The sequence below is a fragment of the Mauremys mutica genome, chromosome 1, assembly GCF_020497125.1.
Source record: "Mauremys mutica isolate MM-2020 ecotype Southern chromosome 1, ASM2049712v1, whole genome shotgun sequence".
NCBI lineage: Eukaryota > Metazoa > Chordata > Testudines > Geoemydidae > Mauremys > Mauremys mutica.
In genome coordinates, this window is record NC_059072.1 from 166358857 (window position 1) to 166378757 (window position 19901).

Consider the following 19901-nt stretch of genomic DNA (forward strand, 5'->3'; position numbering starts at 1 on the left):
GGAAACAGGAGATGATTTTGCATACCATATGGTTGGCTGTTTTCTGCTTAGACAAGCATCACAGGGCAATTTAACGACAGACTTAAGATCTTAACAGGGTGTTTTTCATGCGTTTTGACTAACTCAGACCATCCATGCCAGCATTGGCAAACAACAGTGACCTTCGGGGGGAGAAAAATACAGACACGCCTTTTAACTCTATTGAAATGCATTGAGCAAGGATTGTTTTTTGAGGTGTGAATTGAAAAAATGGCTAATATTTTGGCACAAAATATAGACCTGTCGCTCCTCAATAGGTGTATGCGGTATGTGTAAACCAGGTCGTTGTTATTTTACACAGCTGTTAAGACATATAGCTTTTGTTCTGATTTCCTTTTTTGTCTGTGAAAACCCTTTCTTGCTGTAGTATATGCAGGATGATGGCATGAGAGCTTCCCACATGTTTAGAGCCTTTACACTCTGTTAGACAAGCCCATGTGTTTTTCTGAAGAAGCCAGCTTCTGGTTCTAAAGGTAGCTGCACCGCTGTAAGGTCTCCTGTGTAGCCGCTCTCTGTGACAAGACCTATCCTGTCACTATAATGAAACCACCCACAATGAGTGGCGGTAGCTATTTTGGCAGGAGAGCGTCTCCCATCAACATAGTGCTGTCCACACCAGTGCTTCTGTTGGTATAACTTATGTCAATCAGGGGTGTGTTTTTGCACACCCCTGACCAACAAGAACTTTACTGACAAAAGTGCTAGTGTAGACATAGCCTTACCAAAGGTTTTGTCTCACTTATCGCTCTTTACTCAGGGCCACATTCTGCCCTCACATGTGCAAGCCCAACTCCAGATGGCTTCAGTGGGAGTTGCCCATGCATATCCTAGGGAAGAATTTGGTGCAAAACAAACAAGGGTCGTGATCAAGCAATTGAATTAATTCAGGTCTTCAACAGGGAGATGTTAACTGCCACTCAAACACCACTGATTAAATTGTAAACTGAACGGAGGAACATAATGAAAGAAGATAGCAGTAGTCAGTGTTTCTCAACCTTTTTGATACCAGGGACCGGCTTGCTGTCTTCCTAAACGGTTTAAGGGAGATCTCAGGGACCTGCACTGGTCCATGGTCCAGTCATTGAGAAACACTGCTCTAGGTTAAAAGATTCCAAGGCAAAAATTCGCTTACTCAATCAGAGGACTGAAGCTTTCCTCATTAAGTATTTAAATTAACATTTAATGAGGAAGGCTTCTCTTCTTGTTCACTTAGAGCCAAACAGAGACAAGATCTGAGGTGGGGTGAACCCAAATGCTTAGAAAAGGTATCAATCTAGTACACATTAGCAGAACATTCTGTTTTAATTTCTTTACGTTTACAAAAGGGTTCTCTCCCCCTCCCACCCGCTCTGGACACTGCATATCCTGTACAAATCTTGAACCAAATCCTAACAGGTGCCAAGCATCTGCAAATTCCCATAGAAATCAATGGAAACTGCATGTGCTGAGCACCTCTCAGAATTTAATCCTTTATGAAAAGCAGCCACCACTCATGCAATCACTCTGCAAAATACAGCATCACAACCCTTTGATATTGTCCTCTTCCTGTATGTTCCATCTGCCTAGGATACTGTATGGCCTACATTATCAGAGTATCTGAGCACCTCATAAACATTAATGTATTTATCCTCACACCACCACCGTGAGCTAGGGAAGTGCTATCATTGCCATTTTACAGAAGGGGAACCGAGGCTCAGAGAGATTGAGTGACTTGCCCGAGGTCCCACAAGAAGTCTGTGGCAGAACTGGGTACCGAATGCACTGCAAATCACAGTCCTGTGCCTTATCCCCAAGCTTCCTCCTTTCCATCCACATTCTCAAGACTTTCTGGGACGATATTATGCCATCATTCATATCAAAGTCCATTGTTGAAATCAAAGCCATTTTAGAGATTTGAATGCAAAAAGCAGCTGAGATGGCTGAACTTCTTAGATGTTGCCAACTTCAGTTGCCATGCCATATTTAAAATGTGAAGTAAAATAAAGAAAGAGAAGTCTGCTCATACACCAAGGCCATGAATGAAAAGTTTCGTCAAGAATGAAGTTCTGCAAGCGAGTTGTGAATCCCTGAAAAACCACTGTATCAACAGAAATGCTGATACAGCTTCAGATGCAGTGACGCTGCCAGAAACCATTCGAGTACACATGCTAGCCCTCAACACAAATGGAAAGAGCTCGCCCATCTGGCTAGATCCTGCAGTCTTCATTAGTCCTTGGCCCTGGAAAAACATTTACTGGACTTGTATGGGATTATACCTGGTGGTGTTTGCAGGATCAGCCCATGGAGGAGACAGGATTTCTGATCAACCCCCCTTAATCCTTAGCAGATGATACTGATTAAAAACCATCCCTAAATCAAGACCCAGTCTTTCAAGGCAGTTAAAAAAAGAGGCTAGAAGTTGTATGTGGGTGGAAAGGGAAGCTTATACTGGAAATGGCTTCCATCCATACCTGGTGATGGTAATTCAGAACTCTTGAAAGAGAGAGAAAATATTAAAATAATAACACTTTGCACTTCTATAGCACCCTTCAGCCAAAGAACTCAAAGCACTTTACAAACCTTAATGACTAAAGCCTTACACAATACTGCTAAGGAAGTATTACTCCCCCTATTTTACAGATGGGGAAACAGAGGTACTGAGAGGATGTGTGACTCTAGTAAATCACCCAGCAAATCAGTGGCAGAGCCAGGAATGGAAATCAGATAGCCTATCCCATCCTCTCTCTCAAAATGGAGGTCTTACATTTACATAGCATCTTTCATCCACAAGGAGTGGTGCTTCAAAAATCATTTAATGCACCACTGAACTACAGCCCAGCTAGAAGGGGGCTATACCCAGTTCGCTATACTAAAGGCAAAAGCAGGAATTTTTGCTCAGGACACTGGTGCAAACTCACACTCTAATGAATAAAAGTTCCATGGGCTCTTAATGCCCACGCAGAGCCGACAGGGCCTTGGTTTTAAAGGTTGTATCAGAAAGCCCTATACACAGTAAAACCATGTGAAACTCAATTGATCTATTGTGAAAGGAGGAAGCTGACACTACCAGGATTCTAACCTGTGGTGAAGGAGTGCAGGTGTTTCACACCTGATGCTTACACCACTGTGCATACGTGAATAATACTTAGCATTTTTACAATATGTTTCACCGGTAGAATTCAAAGCCTCTAACAAAGGCAGTTAAGTGTTACTATCTCCACTGAAGTTTTACATAGGGTGACCAGATGTCCCAATTTTACAGGGACAGTCCCGATTTTGGAGTCTTTTTCTCACATAGGCACCTATTACCCCCCACCTCCTGTCCCGATTTTTGACACTTGCTATCTGGTCAGCCTAGTTTTACATCCAGTTTGAGAGTGCACTGACATGGCCAGATCTTTTGGAGGGGAAAAAAGTCTTTGTTTAAAATTCCCTTCCCTGCAGGCTGCACTGTTCTTTTGAAAATAACCATTTAAGACTTCCATGTGATCCTCTGTCTGAAATCCTACGTTGAAACTTTGCCCGTAACATGCCCCTCACCCATCTGTATGGGACGCACTAATTCCCATGGAACTGTGTGGTTTTGGCTCTGGTTTTAGCATTTAGCTTTCTGAAGAGAAAGAGTCACTTAGCCTATTACATCTCACTTGATATGCAGGGATTTGTGAGGTTAACAGGAGGGACGACATATGACAGTATTGGACACCTAGCAGGGGGTGGGGGAGTAGCTTGCTGGTCATTTGTGTAAGTGGGCAGTGCTGGAGTTTTATCCCCATTTAATCCCATTAGTGCTTCTTAAGAGTTGAATCGTGTACAGTTGACTAGGCGTTCTGAATCGGGGAGGACAGTCTATTCTGAAGCAGCAGGATGTCGATATCTTCTCTTGTTGCTTCTGCAGAATTGCATGGCTCAGTCTGTAATGATGTGAGACCTTCAGGGTCATAGTAATTAAAACAATGATTGACACTTCTAAGGTACTTCTCATCCAAAGGTTTCATTAACGCTTGCCAAACAGATTATAATATAATGTATATGCACACACAGATCCCTTCCTCTGCTGCTGAAATGCATATGGGGTTGAACACGGCAACCTTTAGACAGCACACGGAAACAATTAAAGATAGAATTCACAACAGCAGCAGCACTAAGTCTTTAAACAGCACACAACCCACCTCCATACAGCACTGCAGTACAGAGAGAAAAATCTCTCTGGAGAAAATGGAGCTTTTTAGCTGCACATGCTAACACCTAAGATCTCAGATGAAGGAGAGGCTGAACCATTGCTTCCATCACAAACCCCAGAATGTGTTGTCTGTGTATTAAATCAGGCATGAAAATTTGCTTGGCTGGAAATAATGCAGAAAAGGGCTAAGCAGAGAAAATGATGCACTGATTTACTAAATTAGCCCCTTTAATTAAAATGCCTTTTATCAGCTTTGGCCACTCAGTAAGGTTGATTAGTTTTTTGTTTTTAAAGCTATTTCTGTTCACCTTTAGTTAAGGTTTGAGTAACAAGTTGAAACTTCAGCCTCTCTGTTAGGGTCTTTCAATCAAACATTACTGCCAGATCACATGAAACTTTCAGCAGCAGCAAAGAAGTTAATCTTAAAAGAGCGTGTGTTAATAATCCCACCATATACTCATACAGGGCCTGATCCTGTGATATGCCAAGTGCCTTTAACTCCCATGTCAGCACCTATTGCATTTTGATTTCACAAACACCCCTTTAACCACGGCTAGAAGCTCAGCAGTTGGCACAGGGCTGGCGCAAGGACGTTTCGCACCCTAGGCGAAACTTCCACCTTGCGCCCCCCCCTGCGCCCCCACCCGCTCCCCCCTCCGCCCTGAGGTGTCCGTGGCAGATCCCCCTCTCCGCCCTGAGGCGCCACCCTTATGGCAGATCCCCACCCGCCACCCTCCGCCCTGAGGCACCCCCCCCACCCCAACTCACCCCTGCTCCGCCCACGAGCACGAGCACCCCGTGGCTGCTTCACTTCTCCTGCCTCCCAGGCTTGCGGCACCAATCAGCTTTGGCGCCGCAAGCCTGGGAGGCGGGAGAAGTGAAGCGGCCATGGCGTGCTCAGGCAGGAGGCAGGGCAGGGGTGAGCTGGGACGGGGAGTTCTCCTGCGTGCCGCACCCCCCTTATTTGCTGTCGGAGGCCCTCCCCGTGCTCCTCTGCCCCAGCTTCCTCTGCCTAAATGCTGGTGGCGACCGGGGCAGCCAAAGATCCGGCCGCCACGGTCACTGCCGAAGAAAATGGTGCCCCCAAATGCCAGTGCCCCCCAAATGCTAGTGCCCTAGGCGACCGCCTAGGTCGCCTAAATGGTTGCACCAGCCCTGAGTTGGCAGGATTAAACCCAAACTGTGTATCCATATCAACTCTACAGGTATTCATAGATATCTATTAGACCATAAACCTAACTCTTCTGTTACATGTTCAGATATTACAGTGACAAACATGATATAAATGTCTAGATAGGCTGACTTCCATCTGTAAATACTCTTTTTTAAAAGAAGTCTCTTTATGACTATCACTACAAAGAGCACAGAGGGGTATAAAACACTAAGGAGTGTAGAGGCAGCAATAACCCTAGATTGGTCAGACAGTGCTGCTAATGAAAATAAATAAAAATGCTAACCCTATGCCAAGTAGTGGGCTGTTTTGCGATTTAGGTATGTGATTAGAGCAAGGGTAGGCAACCTATGGCATGTGTGCCGAAGGCAGCACACGAGCTGATTTTCAGAGGCACTCACGCTGCCCAGGTTCTGGTCACCAGTCTGGGAGGCTTTGCATTTTAATTTAATTTTAAATAAAGCTTCTTAAACATTTTAAAAACCTTATTTACTTTACATACAACAGTAGTTTAGTTATATATTATAGACTTCTAGAAAGAGACCTTCTAAAAATGTTAAAATGTATTACTGGCACGCAAAACCTTAAATTAGAGTGAATAAATGAAGACTCGGCACACCACTTCTGAAAGGTTGCCGACACCTGGATTAGAGTGACCACGGCACTGGAATGAGACACAGAAGACCCGGCATGTATTTCTGGCTCTGCCACTGACCTGCTAGCATGACCTTGAACCTAGCTTGCCTCTCCCATGCTGTGAATCCTTCCTTTTTAGACTGTCAGCTCCTTGGTCTCTTACTATGGAGAGGTACAGCACAGTTCAATGATGCCTGTAATCTTAGATGGACCTCTTGGTATTACTGGACTGCTAATAATAATAGATTTGAAAATGCAGACATAATTAAGTTTAGAGAATACTGATTTTCTGTATGACCTGTTCAGTATCTCTGAATTTTTCATGTTTCATCATATATTTTTAGTACCTCTTGTGTTGTTCTCTATGTGAATTACAGGAGGTCTAACACCAGGTGTCACATCATGCATTTGATTTGTAAGTAGAATTTCCCCATAAAAAGTAACGGGGAAGTTCTGTTTAAAAATCTCCATGGAGTGATCTAGTCACAAGAGATAAGCACTCAGCTTGTAGCCCATAACAAAGCAGAGGCAACCTCAGCAGCTCTCACAACCTCACAGAAGCCAGTAAAGCTGGAAGCCATAAGACTGCATTAGGCAAAAAAAAAGGAATCCTGGTTGGAAGATGCCTTTATAAAATTAAAAGAAATAGCTAAATATATTCCTGCCTGTTCCCTTCTAAAGTAGATACAGATAGAATGAGTATGACCTGGAAAACAGTCACGTCAGCATTAATGTTTTGACTATGGCTTAAAAATAATCAATGACGTGAGAATGACAATTGACTTCTTTCTCCATTGTAGCAGTATTGACTTTTATGGTGGTCCACATGCAACTAAAGAAGGACCTTTACTGGAATACCCCTTTAGATAAAAAATATAAGAGGAAAGAATATCAGGATGACTATGGTCACGCCCAGAACTCAGGGGACGGATATGGTGAGAAAGGAGGTGTTTTACAGGACTGACAAAACAACAATGGTTAAAACATACAGATATGAATATTCTGAAGAAACCCAGTAAAATGCTTCTAGAGGGATGTAATGGAAAGTTCATGAAGTTTGGCACACAGCTAACACAATCTTTAAAATTCCTCTTTCACACTAGGGCACAATTTAATATTCAAATAAGGCTCTGGCTCTACGGAGTATAAATGATTTCATTGTGTTCTCTGAATTTACCTCTTTCAATGTACCTTCCACTAGAAGGGCCTGTTGACTAGTGAAGTCAACAGGAGCTTTAACACTGACTCGAAGGAAGCAGAAGCATGCCTCTTGTGCACAATGGGCCTGATCCAAACCCATTTGGGGTCAGAGGAGAGACTCTCATTGACTTTGATGGGCTTTGGATCAGGATCCAGGTCTCTTCAACAATCAGGGTCCTGTCTTTAGTTGACTTGAGAGGCTCATATTGGGCTCAGATGAGCTTAGCTATAAAAGAAAATGAAGTCTTCAGTGGCTATGACCTCTGAAGTGGTCACTGTGAATTGATAATGAACTAGTAAGTTTCCCAGTTGTATACTTAGCAACTGGAGAGTGCTATGCAGAAACAGAGAAAATCAATGGATCAGATGGGAGCAATGCAAGAGGAGAGGGAGCTAAGGTGAAGAATGACTAGAGAGAGCTTCCACATACCTCTCGACAGTCCCTTCTTAAAGGGGGACAACTGTCATTTTAGACCCAGATTTAAATAACAGAAACCTGACATGATCCAGCCTAATTTGCTTGCGTTGGCAATGCCGTATCATGAATCTGGATAGAGTATTTCATTTATGCTGCAGAAGTCATCCCATTGTTCAACGCTTCCAGTGCTGGTTTTTTCATGCTGGAAGTTTGGCACACATTTAGGCCTCAGGAATTTTATTGAGCGGGAGTTTACATTACAGACTAGCACCACTACTGACTGTGTGTGAAAGGGATTCTGATTCCAATAGGGCTACACTACAGGAAGTCCTTCATCTGGCTACTACTTCAAAAATTGAGAGGGGGTAGGGATGTGAGACTGTTGAGCATAGAAAAATGAACGGTCCAGTAGCTAGAGAGCTAGCCTGGGACTGGGGAGACCCAGGATCCAATGCCTCTTCTGCCACAGACTGTGTGTGACTTAGGCAAACCACTTAGGACAGAATTTCCAGAAATGTCTAAGGCCTTGTCTACAGTGAAGTGCTGCAGCTGCACCACTGTAGCATTTTAAGTCAAGATATTGCCTACAGACATGAGGATTCTCCCGTCAGTTTGAGTTTTCCACTTCCTGAGAGGCAGGAGCTAGGTCGCTGGGGGAATTCGCCAGGCGTTAGCTTGGTTTAACTGTGTCGCTCAAGGGAATGGATTTTTCACACCCTGAGTGACATATAGATATACTAACCTAATTTCCCAGAGCGTAGACCAGGCCTATGTAACTTAGGAGCTTAACTTTCCCTACATGGGTAAGTAATACCAGTTATACTGTTATAACTTCCCATATGGACCCTTATCCAGAAAAAAAAGTGTCTGTTTTTTCCCAGTTAAGTTTAAACCCCTTTCAAAGCAACATTAATTCAATTGAAAAAGCCTCTCCTATTCTGGAATAAGAATGTCCACATAGGAAGTCATACTGGTATAGTTGTATTGGTTATTATGGAGGAGCTTTGATTGCGGGCACTGAGATATCTCCAAGATATAAATATAATAATAATAGGAGATATACCAATCTCCTAGACCTGGAAGGGACCTTGAAAGGTCATTGAGTTAAGCCCCCTGCCTTCACTAGCAGGACCAAGTACTGATTTTGCCCCAGATCCCTAAGTGGCCCCCTCAAGGATTGAACTCACAACCCTGGGTTTAGCAGGCCAATGGTCAAACCACTGAGCTATCCCTCCCCCGAATAATGTAAGTGTGGCTAGCAGGGGTTGTTAGCGCATACATAATTATTTTGAGTTATCAAGGAACAAAAGCAAAATTTCTCAGGTAAAGTACTTAACCTAGGGCCTCTTTGTATGATAAGTATTAATGTTTATAACAAATACCACACTTTTAAAATGAATTTTTAAAATCAATTATTTATTAAGCATGTAATGGTTTCATCCTTACTTACCGTAACACTGCTATAGAGCACTGTGTCAGCTTCCCTGCGCTCACTTACCTCGGAGTTTGAAGTATTTCAGATGGTTGGCAATGACCTGCTCACCAGTCTCATCTGGACAAATTTTAACTCCACTAGGAAACAGGATGGACCTCTTCCTTCGAAACAACACACGCCTGTTGAGGTGTTCCTTTCCTGTGAATTCAGTACGTTGTCTTGACTCAGGAGACAGGGAAGGATTTACTAATTGCCAGCCATTGGGTTGAGTTGTTGGTCTAGCATCCTTACCTTCGATTTCCTCTGCAGCGGAGTAAGTTTCTGCTGTAAAATTAAACCATATGCAAGACTCAGCTGACAGAGTTACACCATTCTATATATCCCAACACACTGCCCTGGATTTCTGGGCAGTACAGTTATAGTTGATATCCTGCAGTCCTTAACTTGGGCAAACCTCTAGCTGACTTCAGTGGCAGTTTTGACTAAGAACCACAGAATTTGGCCAAAAGGGATTTGGTTTTTCATTAGTCATTTTAAAAGGGTCCAATTCTCCTCTCAGATGCACTGGTACAAGTGGGCAGAGTAGCAGAGAATGAGCTGCATTTATCATAGGAAAGGTGTTTGTGATTTCCCCAGCTCCTCTGAATTTACGACGTTATCAAGAGAATGTATACCTTCTAGCTGAATTTTCATTTGTCTGGTTCATCATGCAATTAGTTTCACATGATCACTTGGAAAAAGTTTAAAATCAAGGAAAGCCCAGTGTTTTACCTCCTATCGGAGTGGTCTCAACTGAAAAACTGCTTATGAATTGGTATTTAAATGTGAATTTAGTGCTGGCATTGTGGAAAGTATTATATTGACCACCATAGAGACTCAAGTACTCCATTTACACACAACACAGGCAACAGCATAGGCCATAGCAGCAAAAGCCGGAGTTCTGTCTTTACAGCCCATTCAGTCCCTGGTCTCTCTCACGTTGCCAATTAAGGTCTAAATCTAGTTCCAAATAGGTAGGCGTCCTCGAAAAAGCTACCACTAGAGCTGGCAACTTTTTATGCCCAGTGGTTTTCTGACACACTACAAGTCGTCTACCCCAAATATTCTGTCCTGATGATGGCTGGCTGGACCTATCTTTATTTTAAAGAATTTTAACTGCTTTGCAGCATCTTGATAATGAACTATCAGCACTATCACCCCGATCCTGCAAACACCAATGCACATGTTTAACCTTGTATATATGAGTTGGCCCATTGAAGTCAGTGGAACTACCCCTCTGAAAAAACTGATGTGTGCTTAAGGGCTTGCTGATTCAGAGTCTAAATAAGGAAAGAGAATAATTAAGCTAAGGGGTAGAGATGCACTCTCTATTGCATGCTCCCTTTCTACACAAATCTTATTTGATCTTCATATCTCTGGATTGAATTGTGAAGCATGTTAACAGTCAGCCATTATATCTCCTTCCCCCATGTAGTTCAACACATGGCACAGTAAAGAAAGAAAGAAAAAGATTATCCTAAAGGCTTTAACTTGTTTTACTTTTATCTTTAATTAGCGCCCAAACACAAAAAGCCCACAACTTCATGGGGGCTGTGGGGTTGGAAGAGGCCTATCTAGTAGTAGCCACAGTCAGTGAAGTTCTCTATCATATAGTCAGATGACCCAAAACTACAAGTCCAAGGGGAATTCTACAAGTCCAGGAGAATATCGTTAGCAGACAAAGTGAGGTAGAGGAAGAATAATAAGGTATCAGAATAGTGGCGATAGAGTACTTTCAATCCAAAGTGCTGTTAAAACCACGGCCCTGACTCTGCACCATTAAAGTTAACAGGAACTTTGCTTTTCATTTCAATGTAGTAGGAGTAAGCCCCGTTTGCTGTACATACCCACCAAAATTCAGCCTTCTCTGGGGTGGAAAGCCACAGCCAGATTGTGCATAACCATGAGAAAGAAAAAAAATGTTGGCTAGGTTCACGGGGGTAAACCCCTATTCTTTCTAAACTACAAAACCATCTTAAACATCTATGCAAATCTGCAGGATCTCTGATATTAAGACCTTCCATTGTAAGTTATTAAGAAAAAGCAACAAATAAAAAACGGTTTCATTGGTATTTCATGCTGGTCAAAACCTGGAAAGGGTCACATATCAAAATTTAAGTCTGTAGCTACATCTACTCAGTTACCACAATGTAAATCTAGAATAACTCCGTGGAAGACAATGAAATTACTTCCGATTTACACTGTTATTAGAGAGCAGAACCTGGTCACATGTAGTTCTCCATATTATCATACTTTAGTTAAACTAAAGAGCTGTTTTCATGTTCATATAGTGCTATCATTAAACCATTGAAAACAAGGACATGAGAATGAAGATAAGAGTTGTATTACCTGTAAATACTTGAAGATCCCCTTCTATCAACACAAAAATCAAGACACCCAGATGGATTTTCCAAGGAAAGTTCAGCATATTTATTTTGGCTAAAAAGCAAAGGCAAGGGGGAAAAAATCCCTTTTTTAACACACAGTCAGGTGCCTTCCCTTCTCGAAAATTTACTGACGTCACATGTAATTGTCTTTGACAAAAGGATTATTATTATTAAACCACAACAAAAGTCAGCCAAAATGTCTCGGAGATTATTTTCTTTGCAAAGGAAGTACAGTATTCCACTTCATTTCAGAAATAACAAAAGGTTCTGAAAGCAAGCTCCTTGGAGTTAGCAGATGGATTGAGGAGACAATTTTTTAGTTTTAATCTGGCCAGCTAAGCTCTTTACCGGATCTTGTCATGTCGTTAACAAGGACAGTACCTTTCACACTTAATTACGCACGTTTTTCATTGGCTCTTCAATTTCCTTCCCTTTTACACATGCTAGCCAAACAACATCAATTCATGTTAAGAACAGTTCCTCAGTGGAAGGTCTTCGTCATTAACGTCTTTGCTTCTCCTCCACTTGTATTAGTTACAAATATTTGGGAAGCTTTAAAAGAACATGCTGATTGACTTAGATCCTCACCCCCCGCATAGGTAGCAATGAAGCAATGTGTCTTTACTCACTTCTTTGTTCAGGTGACAGAGCTAGTAAAGTACTGCTACATCGGATTATAACAGACCTTACTCTGTAATACCCCTGTCCTTAGCATAGCAGAACAGCAGCTTGCTCCCAGATTCTCTCCTCTCTTTTTAAACATTAACCAACCTATGAATAGTATAAACAAGGCATCTGTACAGACACCGAGTCTAAACAGCTGTTTGGTTAACAAGTCAGCAACTTTAAATGTAATAAGGAACTAGAGTAGAGCAAATTGGGATGCTGCCATAGCATGATGCATGGTACAATGAGAGACACCCAGCAACAGAAGCCGTCTCAGATTGCCTTCTGGGAGAAATGTGTCATGGAGTGGCAAGGTTCACTGTGAGAACTTACTAAATGGGCAAGACATCACCATCAATCCAAGTATCCTGACCACAATATCAATTGCTCCTAACACGTAAGCTCCCAAACTGTGGTCTGTGGAGCACTTGCTCATGGTCCAAAGAGAGTTGGCTGGTCCTACTGTGTTGGTTCTCCTTGTTTACAGCTTCTACACTGCACTAAAGCCACTAAAAAAAATTACATAAAGTTCCAAATGTTATTTTTTCATATAAGGAAATTGCTGTGATCATCACTAGGATGTTATCCAATCCTGAATGGAAGATCATCAGCATAATCGCAAATGGGAAGGGAATTGCCCATAAGACAATCTCATTGTTACATCGTCCACATTATGAACAAATTTGAGAAACCCTGTCCTAAGAACATAGTCTACAGGCAGAAAGGGACCAAGAACAACATATGGGGAGGGAAACAGATGGCTCCTACTAGGGATATGTGGACAACAAACACCAGACAACAAAAAATATAGGTTGGTTAGCCCTTCAAATCCTTATTTTTATCAGGGCTGAATGATTTTTGACCCAAATGAATGTTAGGATATTGTAGTAAGTTCTTATGGGTCAAATAAGTCACTTTTGCTTTTGACTGTTCCTTATGCTAAGTAACAGAGGGCATGATATTACAAAGCAGTGAGATTTTCCTCATATCTTCCTTTAAAAGTGCAGATTAGAAAATTTCAAATTATAGATTCCTGAGGATATTAGACATTTTCTCTTTTTGCGACAACACTGGTGTTTGTTGGCTCCCATAAATACCTTATCTACACAAGAAAATGATGTTCCCATTATCCACCACCGTACAGTTGGTCCTAGACGATCAACGCTACAAACGCTAATGCAGACAATGGCTCAGGTACTACCGCCACTATGACCATCCCAACAAAACCCAGTCTGAGCACATTTTTATGACACAGTGGTAAAAATGCCTGAGCACTGTCTATGTCTTAGAGCTTGCACTCTGACTGGAAAACAGGTACAAAGTTCTCTCGCACAGATACGGTGGCAGAGGGGCAAATTCTGAGTGGTGTTGAAGAGTGTCAGGTACAGCTTGACTATCTTTAGCCACAGCCTGCCTTAGAATTTCTGATGGCCATTTAAGCTCTAACACGTTTTTTATTTTCCTATTAACTATCTTTGTGTCACTGCTAAGAAGCAAGTATATTACTTGTGTTACAATTTTTCTGCAGGGCAACAGAAACCTGTCGAATGCATAATTTTAAACACATAGCATTAAAATAATTTCTTTATTGGTATTTGTTGTGCATACAGAAAACAAACAAATATATTTTCTGAATTAAACAGACCACAGAAACATAGAAAAGTTTCAACCACAATTTCTGCTGAGCGTAACAGGGAAGATCATTTATCAGAAAATAAACAATGCAAAATAAAGATATGTCCAAGGCAACATGTCAACGATTAACAGTTCTAAGACTTAGGTGTCTGTAGAATCCTCCTGTCTTTTCCCCTCTTCCATGGCTCAGATATCAAGCTTCTAAATTGTCTCTTGTGATTTGACTGCTAGGAGTCCGATTACACTTTATGCAACATCTTAATCATACGACACTCTCTCAGCAACATATTATTGTGCATTATTTGAGTAAGCACCAGCAACTCGGAAATAAAATAGTCAACTAAATTAATCTAACACTTCTAAATTTAATCTGCTCATAAGCTTTCCAGTGTAGTAGTCTTAGTCTTCCCTCCTCTTTGGAGCTGTTGATCTAGAGCACACATTTTACCTTGCTCAGTAATTTGAGTGAAACCATGATGCCATGAAACCATGATGCCTGCACTTATCCTTTCACATTATTTTCAACACCAGTATGGTTGTATAGTTTAAGAAAATTTTCTCAATCCCCGTGAGGCCTTTTCTTCTGACTCTAGGTTGCTGAGCTTAAATCTGGAAACAGGAGGATTTGGATCCCTCGTTGCCCAATGCAGCATCCCCCGCCTCTTCATTATCAAGCTAAGAGTGCTGTCTGCCTGATTTCCCCCATCTTTTTCACTTTTGGGGTGTAGCATGTGTCCACTAAAATGAGTTAATTTCAGGGTCAAGACCTAGAAGTTCAGTCTCAGATAAGATAGGTGAATTACTAGAGGTCTATGCCTTCCATTCCAATGAACAAATCCAGGAGCCCACAAACACTTTTTAAACCACACACTTGATGTATGAGTACCTCAATCCTTTGATGTTTACTGATGGCTAGTCATTTACACATTTTAATCAAGGATTTACTTCCTACAGCCTCTCAGATCTTCATCGTTGTTTCTGCTAGGTTGCTCTTGTGGTGAGTTTCTGGAATTGACCTTTCTGTGACTTGGTACCAAAGCATTCTCTTGGTACTCAAGCAATCTTCTGAAACCTGCTTTCACTGCTGGCCTGGCACTACCAGAGTCTGGCAACCTTCAGTTTAAATAGACCAATATTTTGTAAACTATAGGTTTTTAAATAGAGTAAAGCATCCTGATGCCAAAGTTATACACGCAGTTATAAACTTTGCTATGAACTGTAGCTTTTGAACTAGTGTTAAACTCTATGCCCTCAATCCCCTAGTCCACTATACTATGCTTGACACAGGCCCTGGAGGGTTAGGGAACACGTGGGCAAAGTTGGTTGTACCAGTTTGGCCCCTGATGCAAGTCAGAGCAGTCTCAGGGTGGTTCTAATTTATGTTGCCTTCAATGGCCTCCAAAGTGCCACTGCAGAAAGCAGGGATCTCCAGAGCTCAATGCTTTCTGGCCAGACCTGCCCCCCCCTCCCCCCCAACAGCGCATCCATCATGTAGGGAAGACAAAGGGGGAGGCAATATGGTTGGTTGAACCAGGTAGAAAACAGACTTGTTGGGGTCAATAATCTGGTTCAAAAAGAATTAAATGCTTTTCACTCAAGGAGTTGTGAACAACTAGAATAGCCGTGTTCAAAATTAATTAGATAAGTTACAGTACTCAAAAAAAACAAAACAAAACCAAAAAAACCCACATGGGTTAACAACAGATATGGTAGGTAAGTGACAAGTTGATAAAATACTCCAGCTTATATCAAACTCATTGGTTATAAAAAAAAGGGAACAATCAAGTTCAACAACTTTTAAAGATTTTTAATATCAAACATTGGCATTCTCAAAACACAGTTCCATCATCAATTTGTAAGGAAGGTCTCGATGTCATAAAAGTGATTTTAAAAGATTGCCCCTTCTTTTATGTTTAAAAATGTACAAACAAGCCGATCTAAAAGAGTACTATTTTATGATGAAAACCAATTTTACTGTAGTAAAAAAACCAATTTATAATACAACTTTACCAGGCTCATGAGAAAAAATACCCATCAAATGAAAAAGCTTAGTGTGACCATATACATTTATTTACTTAGCCTTTTATCCATGTCTACAATAAATACAAAAACTTACATCTATAATCATTCTGATGCTGTGGTTATGGTAAGGAAAGCAACACACGTTCATGGAGGCTAAGACTGATGCTCTTAACCCATGCAAATAAGAAATGAAGTTGCTATAGTTTAAGCTTGAAACGGTCAACTGCAAAACTAAAAAGGAAATGATGTTAAGCCCAGAAATGCATAAGGACTGCCCCCACTAAGCTGGCTGAAGATAGGCAGAAGATAATGACACTCAGCAAAGAAACTTGATTTAAAAATATTTTTCCTCACCCCGTAAAATCATCCAGCACTTCCTGGTTTGAGACAGAATGCATTTCTGTGCTGAGTGCACTCCTACAGTGAAGGTCAGATCCTCCCAATTATGTAAATTAAGTCAACTGAGTTGCACTGGTTTACACCAGCTGAGGATCTGGCCCTGAGCCTCGGTTCTAGGAGCATTCAACACATTTCTGGCCTTCCCTCCATTTTCATTTTAGTTCTGCAATTCACTTTCAGCGTTGAAGGCTCCAACTTTTTCTGGTTCTCAGCTGCAATGCTGCTTTAAAACATATGCTGGGGTGGGAGGGGAAGAAGTGTTGCTGATTAATTGAAATACAATTCTTTCAAAGGCAGCTCTGAAACATGTACTGACTTACCACAGAGAACATAAGAAAGCTCCTTTTCAACACAGCCACCTAACTCTCATTAGGGACCATGGGAGAAATACACATATATTAAAAGGTCATTAAACCTTTCTGTGACTAACGTCTCTTTGAAAAACTGGCTAAATATATATACACTCACTTGTTCTAGCTTATCAAATAAAGGTCCAGTTCAAACTCTTAAACATCCAAGTATCTTTACTCAATAGGATTCAATAGGACCAACTCCCATCAGTAAAGTTATGTACAGACCTAATTGTTTGCAGGAATGGACACTGTAATATGTATGCAGTTTCTTAAGACATATTACATATATGCATATAATGAGTCTTTTTGAGTGAAGGCATGTGCATATATTTCACATTAGAGCCCCTAAAACTAACATACTGGGCCAAACCTTGCTTGTCTTATACACATGCAAGTCATCCTATCAGAGTCAATAGGGCAACCCACAAGAGTAAGATGAGTAGGATTTAATTTACTGTCTTTGCAACCAGCATGTATTTATATTTTAAAATCAAGACCATTTTCTAAAAATTTGGTTAAGGAAAAAAAGGATTTAAAAATATAGAAGAAAGTCCACTTTTCACCTTGCGAGGCTTCAAGCTTCACCCTGGAGCAAATGTTTTCAACTCCTTTGAAAATAAGTTTTGTGATGGAAACACTTAAACAGTAATTTCCATTCTCAACAGACTGATCTCCTGTTGGGTGCAGGTTACTCTTGATTCAGTTTATTACAAAATATACCACAAAAGGCATCTCTAAAGAGATTCAGTACTATATTCTCAAACTAAAAAATACATAGTATTCATACTATACACGAGAATCGCAAAATGGGGAAACTTACAATAATAGGTCTGAGATATTATCAGTCGTCAAGTTAAACAAGGAGGCATCACATATGACACCTATATGCTTACTCCGCTCCCAGAGTTACATGAATGTAACAAATGGTGAGGAACACACTCCTTAGAATTAAAATATTTTCACATCTTTACGGCACATACCTGTATGCTGCTTCCAGATTCCAAGTGAAAATTCAATTAGCCAACAAATATTAATTTTAAATTACATATTTATACTTTATCTAAACCCTACACCCACCCCTCCCTTGCACCCTCTAACCATACAATTCAAATATAAAGCCTCAGAATAAATTTACAACAAATGAACAAAAATACTATGTGGCATTTTTTCTTTCTCATAAGGAAGAGTCTATATGCTCCTAAGCAGCTTTCCAGCAATTTTTTTGTAAATGTTTGTGCCAGGTTTGGCTGAACAGATTCATTAGCTGCTGCTGCCGCTTTGCTGTTGCAAGTGCAGTTGCAAGATCAGGTCTCGAATTTCTTCCCGTTTGCTCCTCACTACCCGACGAGGGAACCACCGCTCCAAGTGCATTGGTAGCTCAAAGTTAACAACAGGATCCTGGTGGCAAAAAAAGTACTTTTTAAAAGATATCTTTGCAACTTGCAGCTTTTTCACTAGACTTCCATGCACACTATTGCTGAGACTGGACAGCACTATCCTAGCTTACACGCTGTACAATGTTAAAGACTGGAAATGTACAATAAGGCATAAGCTACACAACTTAGCAGTTTGCCTCAGGAAACTGGATGAGACCCCTTTAAAGGGTCAGTTTTGGGAGATACATTCTGACATCTCTTGTGCCCAACACTCCCATAGGCAGAGAAAGGGAGGACGTTCCATCTGAAAGGATAGCATCTGTAGAACCATGGCCCTTTGGGAATGTATCGTAATGCATGGAGAGGGAGGAAACAACATTCTGCAATTAGCAAGGAGGGGGAAGATAGCAGGATAGGAGGGGAAAAAAGTGTGACACTGGGGGCGAGAGAAAGCACACATGTGCACTATTATGCACACTAGCTAATTAGTCACACGTGGCCCTGAAAATTGTATGTTGCAGGATGAAGTCTTCTAACAGAATAACAGTCCCACCTATCTCCCCTGCCAGATTGTCTGCTGGTGAAGAAATGACAAGCATGAAGAATGCCTTTACAGGGTTCAGCAGGACACCAGAGGGGAAGATTGCAGGTTAAGCCAGGAGCTCTTTCCCTGTGGCATCAGACAAGATGGCTGGGACAGAATACTTGCTCTGGCACTGGGACCTCTATACCACATTATGCTGGTGGAGAAGGAGAATGGAGGTGGGGGCAGAGAATGTGCTTGTCCTAAGTAAACCAGATGCTTGGATGCCACAAATCAGCTTCCACAAGCCCAGCCTGTGGGCAGATATGAGATTTTTTTAAATCAACTTCTTTGAATTACTTATTTAAATGATCACACATTTAATCATTCAGAGGAAGAAAAATGTGAAATCTAAACATTACGTTATAATGAAGAGAAAAGGTAAGAATCAGAGTACCTCACCAAGTGGCTAGAAAGTGAGCTGTTCAGAAAGATCAGTGCTGAACTTTGGCTCACATCTATGTAGGAGCTTATCATGCTCTTCTGCACAGAGAAATTTGCCCAGGGGCTGAGGACCCACACAAATCTGTCCATGCACAGGACTTTGATTCAGGGATGTAGAAAAGGGGCAGTACAAATATGCAAGGGTTCCCTCTTCCCCTGCCCCCACATGCCAAAAAAGCATGCTCTGCACAGACGTCAAATACACCAGCAACGTTGACAGTCTGAGGGTAGAAGCCACACTGGATCAAGTGGCCAGAAAACTCTACACAAGGGAGATAGAAGGGCAGTTGCCTATACTCCAGCTGCAAAGGAAACCAGAGGGGGCTGCCCTGCAGTCCTGCCCCCAGGTTAAGGGTAGATCTTCTCTCCCCTTCCTCAAGTGGAACAATATATTATGCCTCACCATTAGGCGTTCAGAGAGATTTGAGGATTTCACCCAGAAGAAGGTTATAAGCAGACATTTGTAATATTTCTATACTGTACCTGGAAGAAGGTTTCCACATACTGCAGTAAATATACCCCACAATCACTGCTGTTATCCTGTTTCGGGACTCTGGGACAGAAATCCATCATCGTTGATTTGCTGAATTCTCGGTGTGTTTTTCGTTTAGCTTCCCACTCTATTTCCAGGTACCTGAAATAAAACAGAGTAAGTTAAATACTCAAGACGTGGCCTCCTAAACGCTCCCCTTTTTTGGGGTATTGCCTGTTTTAGGACGGTACTGAGTAAACACCACCATTTTCTAACCAACTTGCTTCCACAACCTCTCACAAAAACTCATTTGAAAATGTACAGATAATTCCATGGTTCAGTACTGTGTTATACCCACACGTATATATCCATACCAAATAAATTACATCATGCATGAGATAGCCAAGATAAATTTTAATGGGAAGGTAATTCTGACGAGCCGTCTGTGCAGGGTTTCCTCCAGC

General features: G+C 41.5%; 2 protein-coding genes across 14 annotated transcripts in view; both read right to left on the reverse strand.

Annotated features, from left to right (window-relative positions):
* IMPG2 (interphotoreceptor matrix proteoglycan 2) overlaps positions 1 to 11848 on the reverse strand; it is a 91684-nt gene extending 79836 nt beyond the window's left edge. The window contains exons 1-2 of the mRNA XM_044992612.1: positions 11836 to 11848; positions 9125 to 9385 (exon numbers count right to left, since the gene is read on the reverse strand). Coding sequence (XP_044848547.1) covers positions 9125 to 9385; positions 11836 to 11848 — 274 coding nt within the window. The remainder of the gene's footprint in view (positions 1 to 9124; positions 9386 to 11835) is intronic.
* Positions 11849 to 15580: 3732 nt separating this feature from the next.
* The window catches only part of SENP7 (SUMO specific peptidase 7), an 87766-nt gene continuing 83445 nt past the window's right edge, over positions 15581 to 19901 (reverse strand). For all 13 annotated transcript variants that reach the window (XM_045001773.1, XM_045001772.1, XM_045001770.1 and 10 more), the window contains 2 exons: positions 19449 to 19599; positions 15581 to 17960 (listed from right to left, as the gene is read on the reverse strand). In XM_045001773.1, coding sequence (XP_044857708.1) covers positions 17823 to 17960; positions 19449 to 19599 — 289 coding nt within the window. In that variant the 3' untranslated portion in view covers positions 15581 to 17822. The remainder of the gene's footprint in view (positions 17961 to 19448; positions 19600 to 19901) is intronic.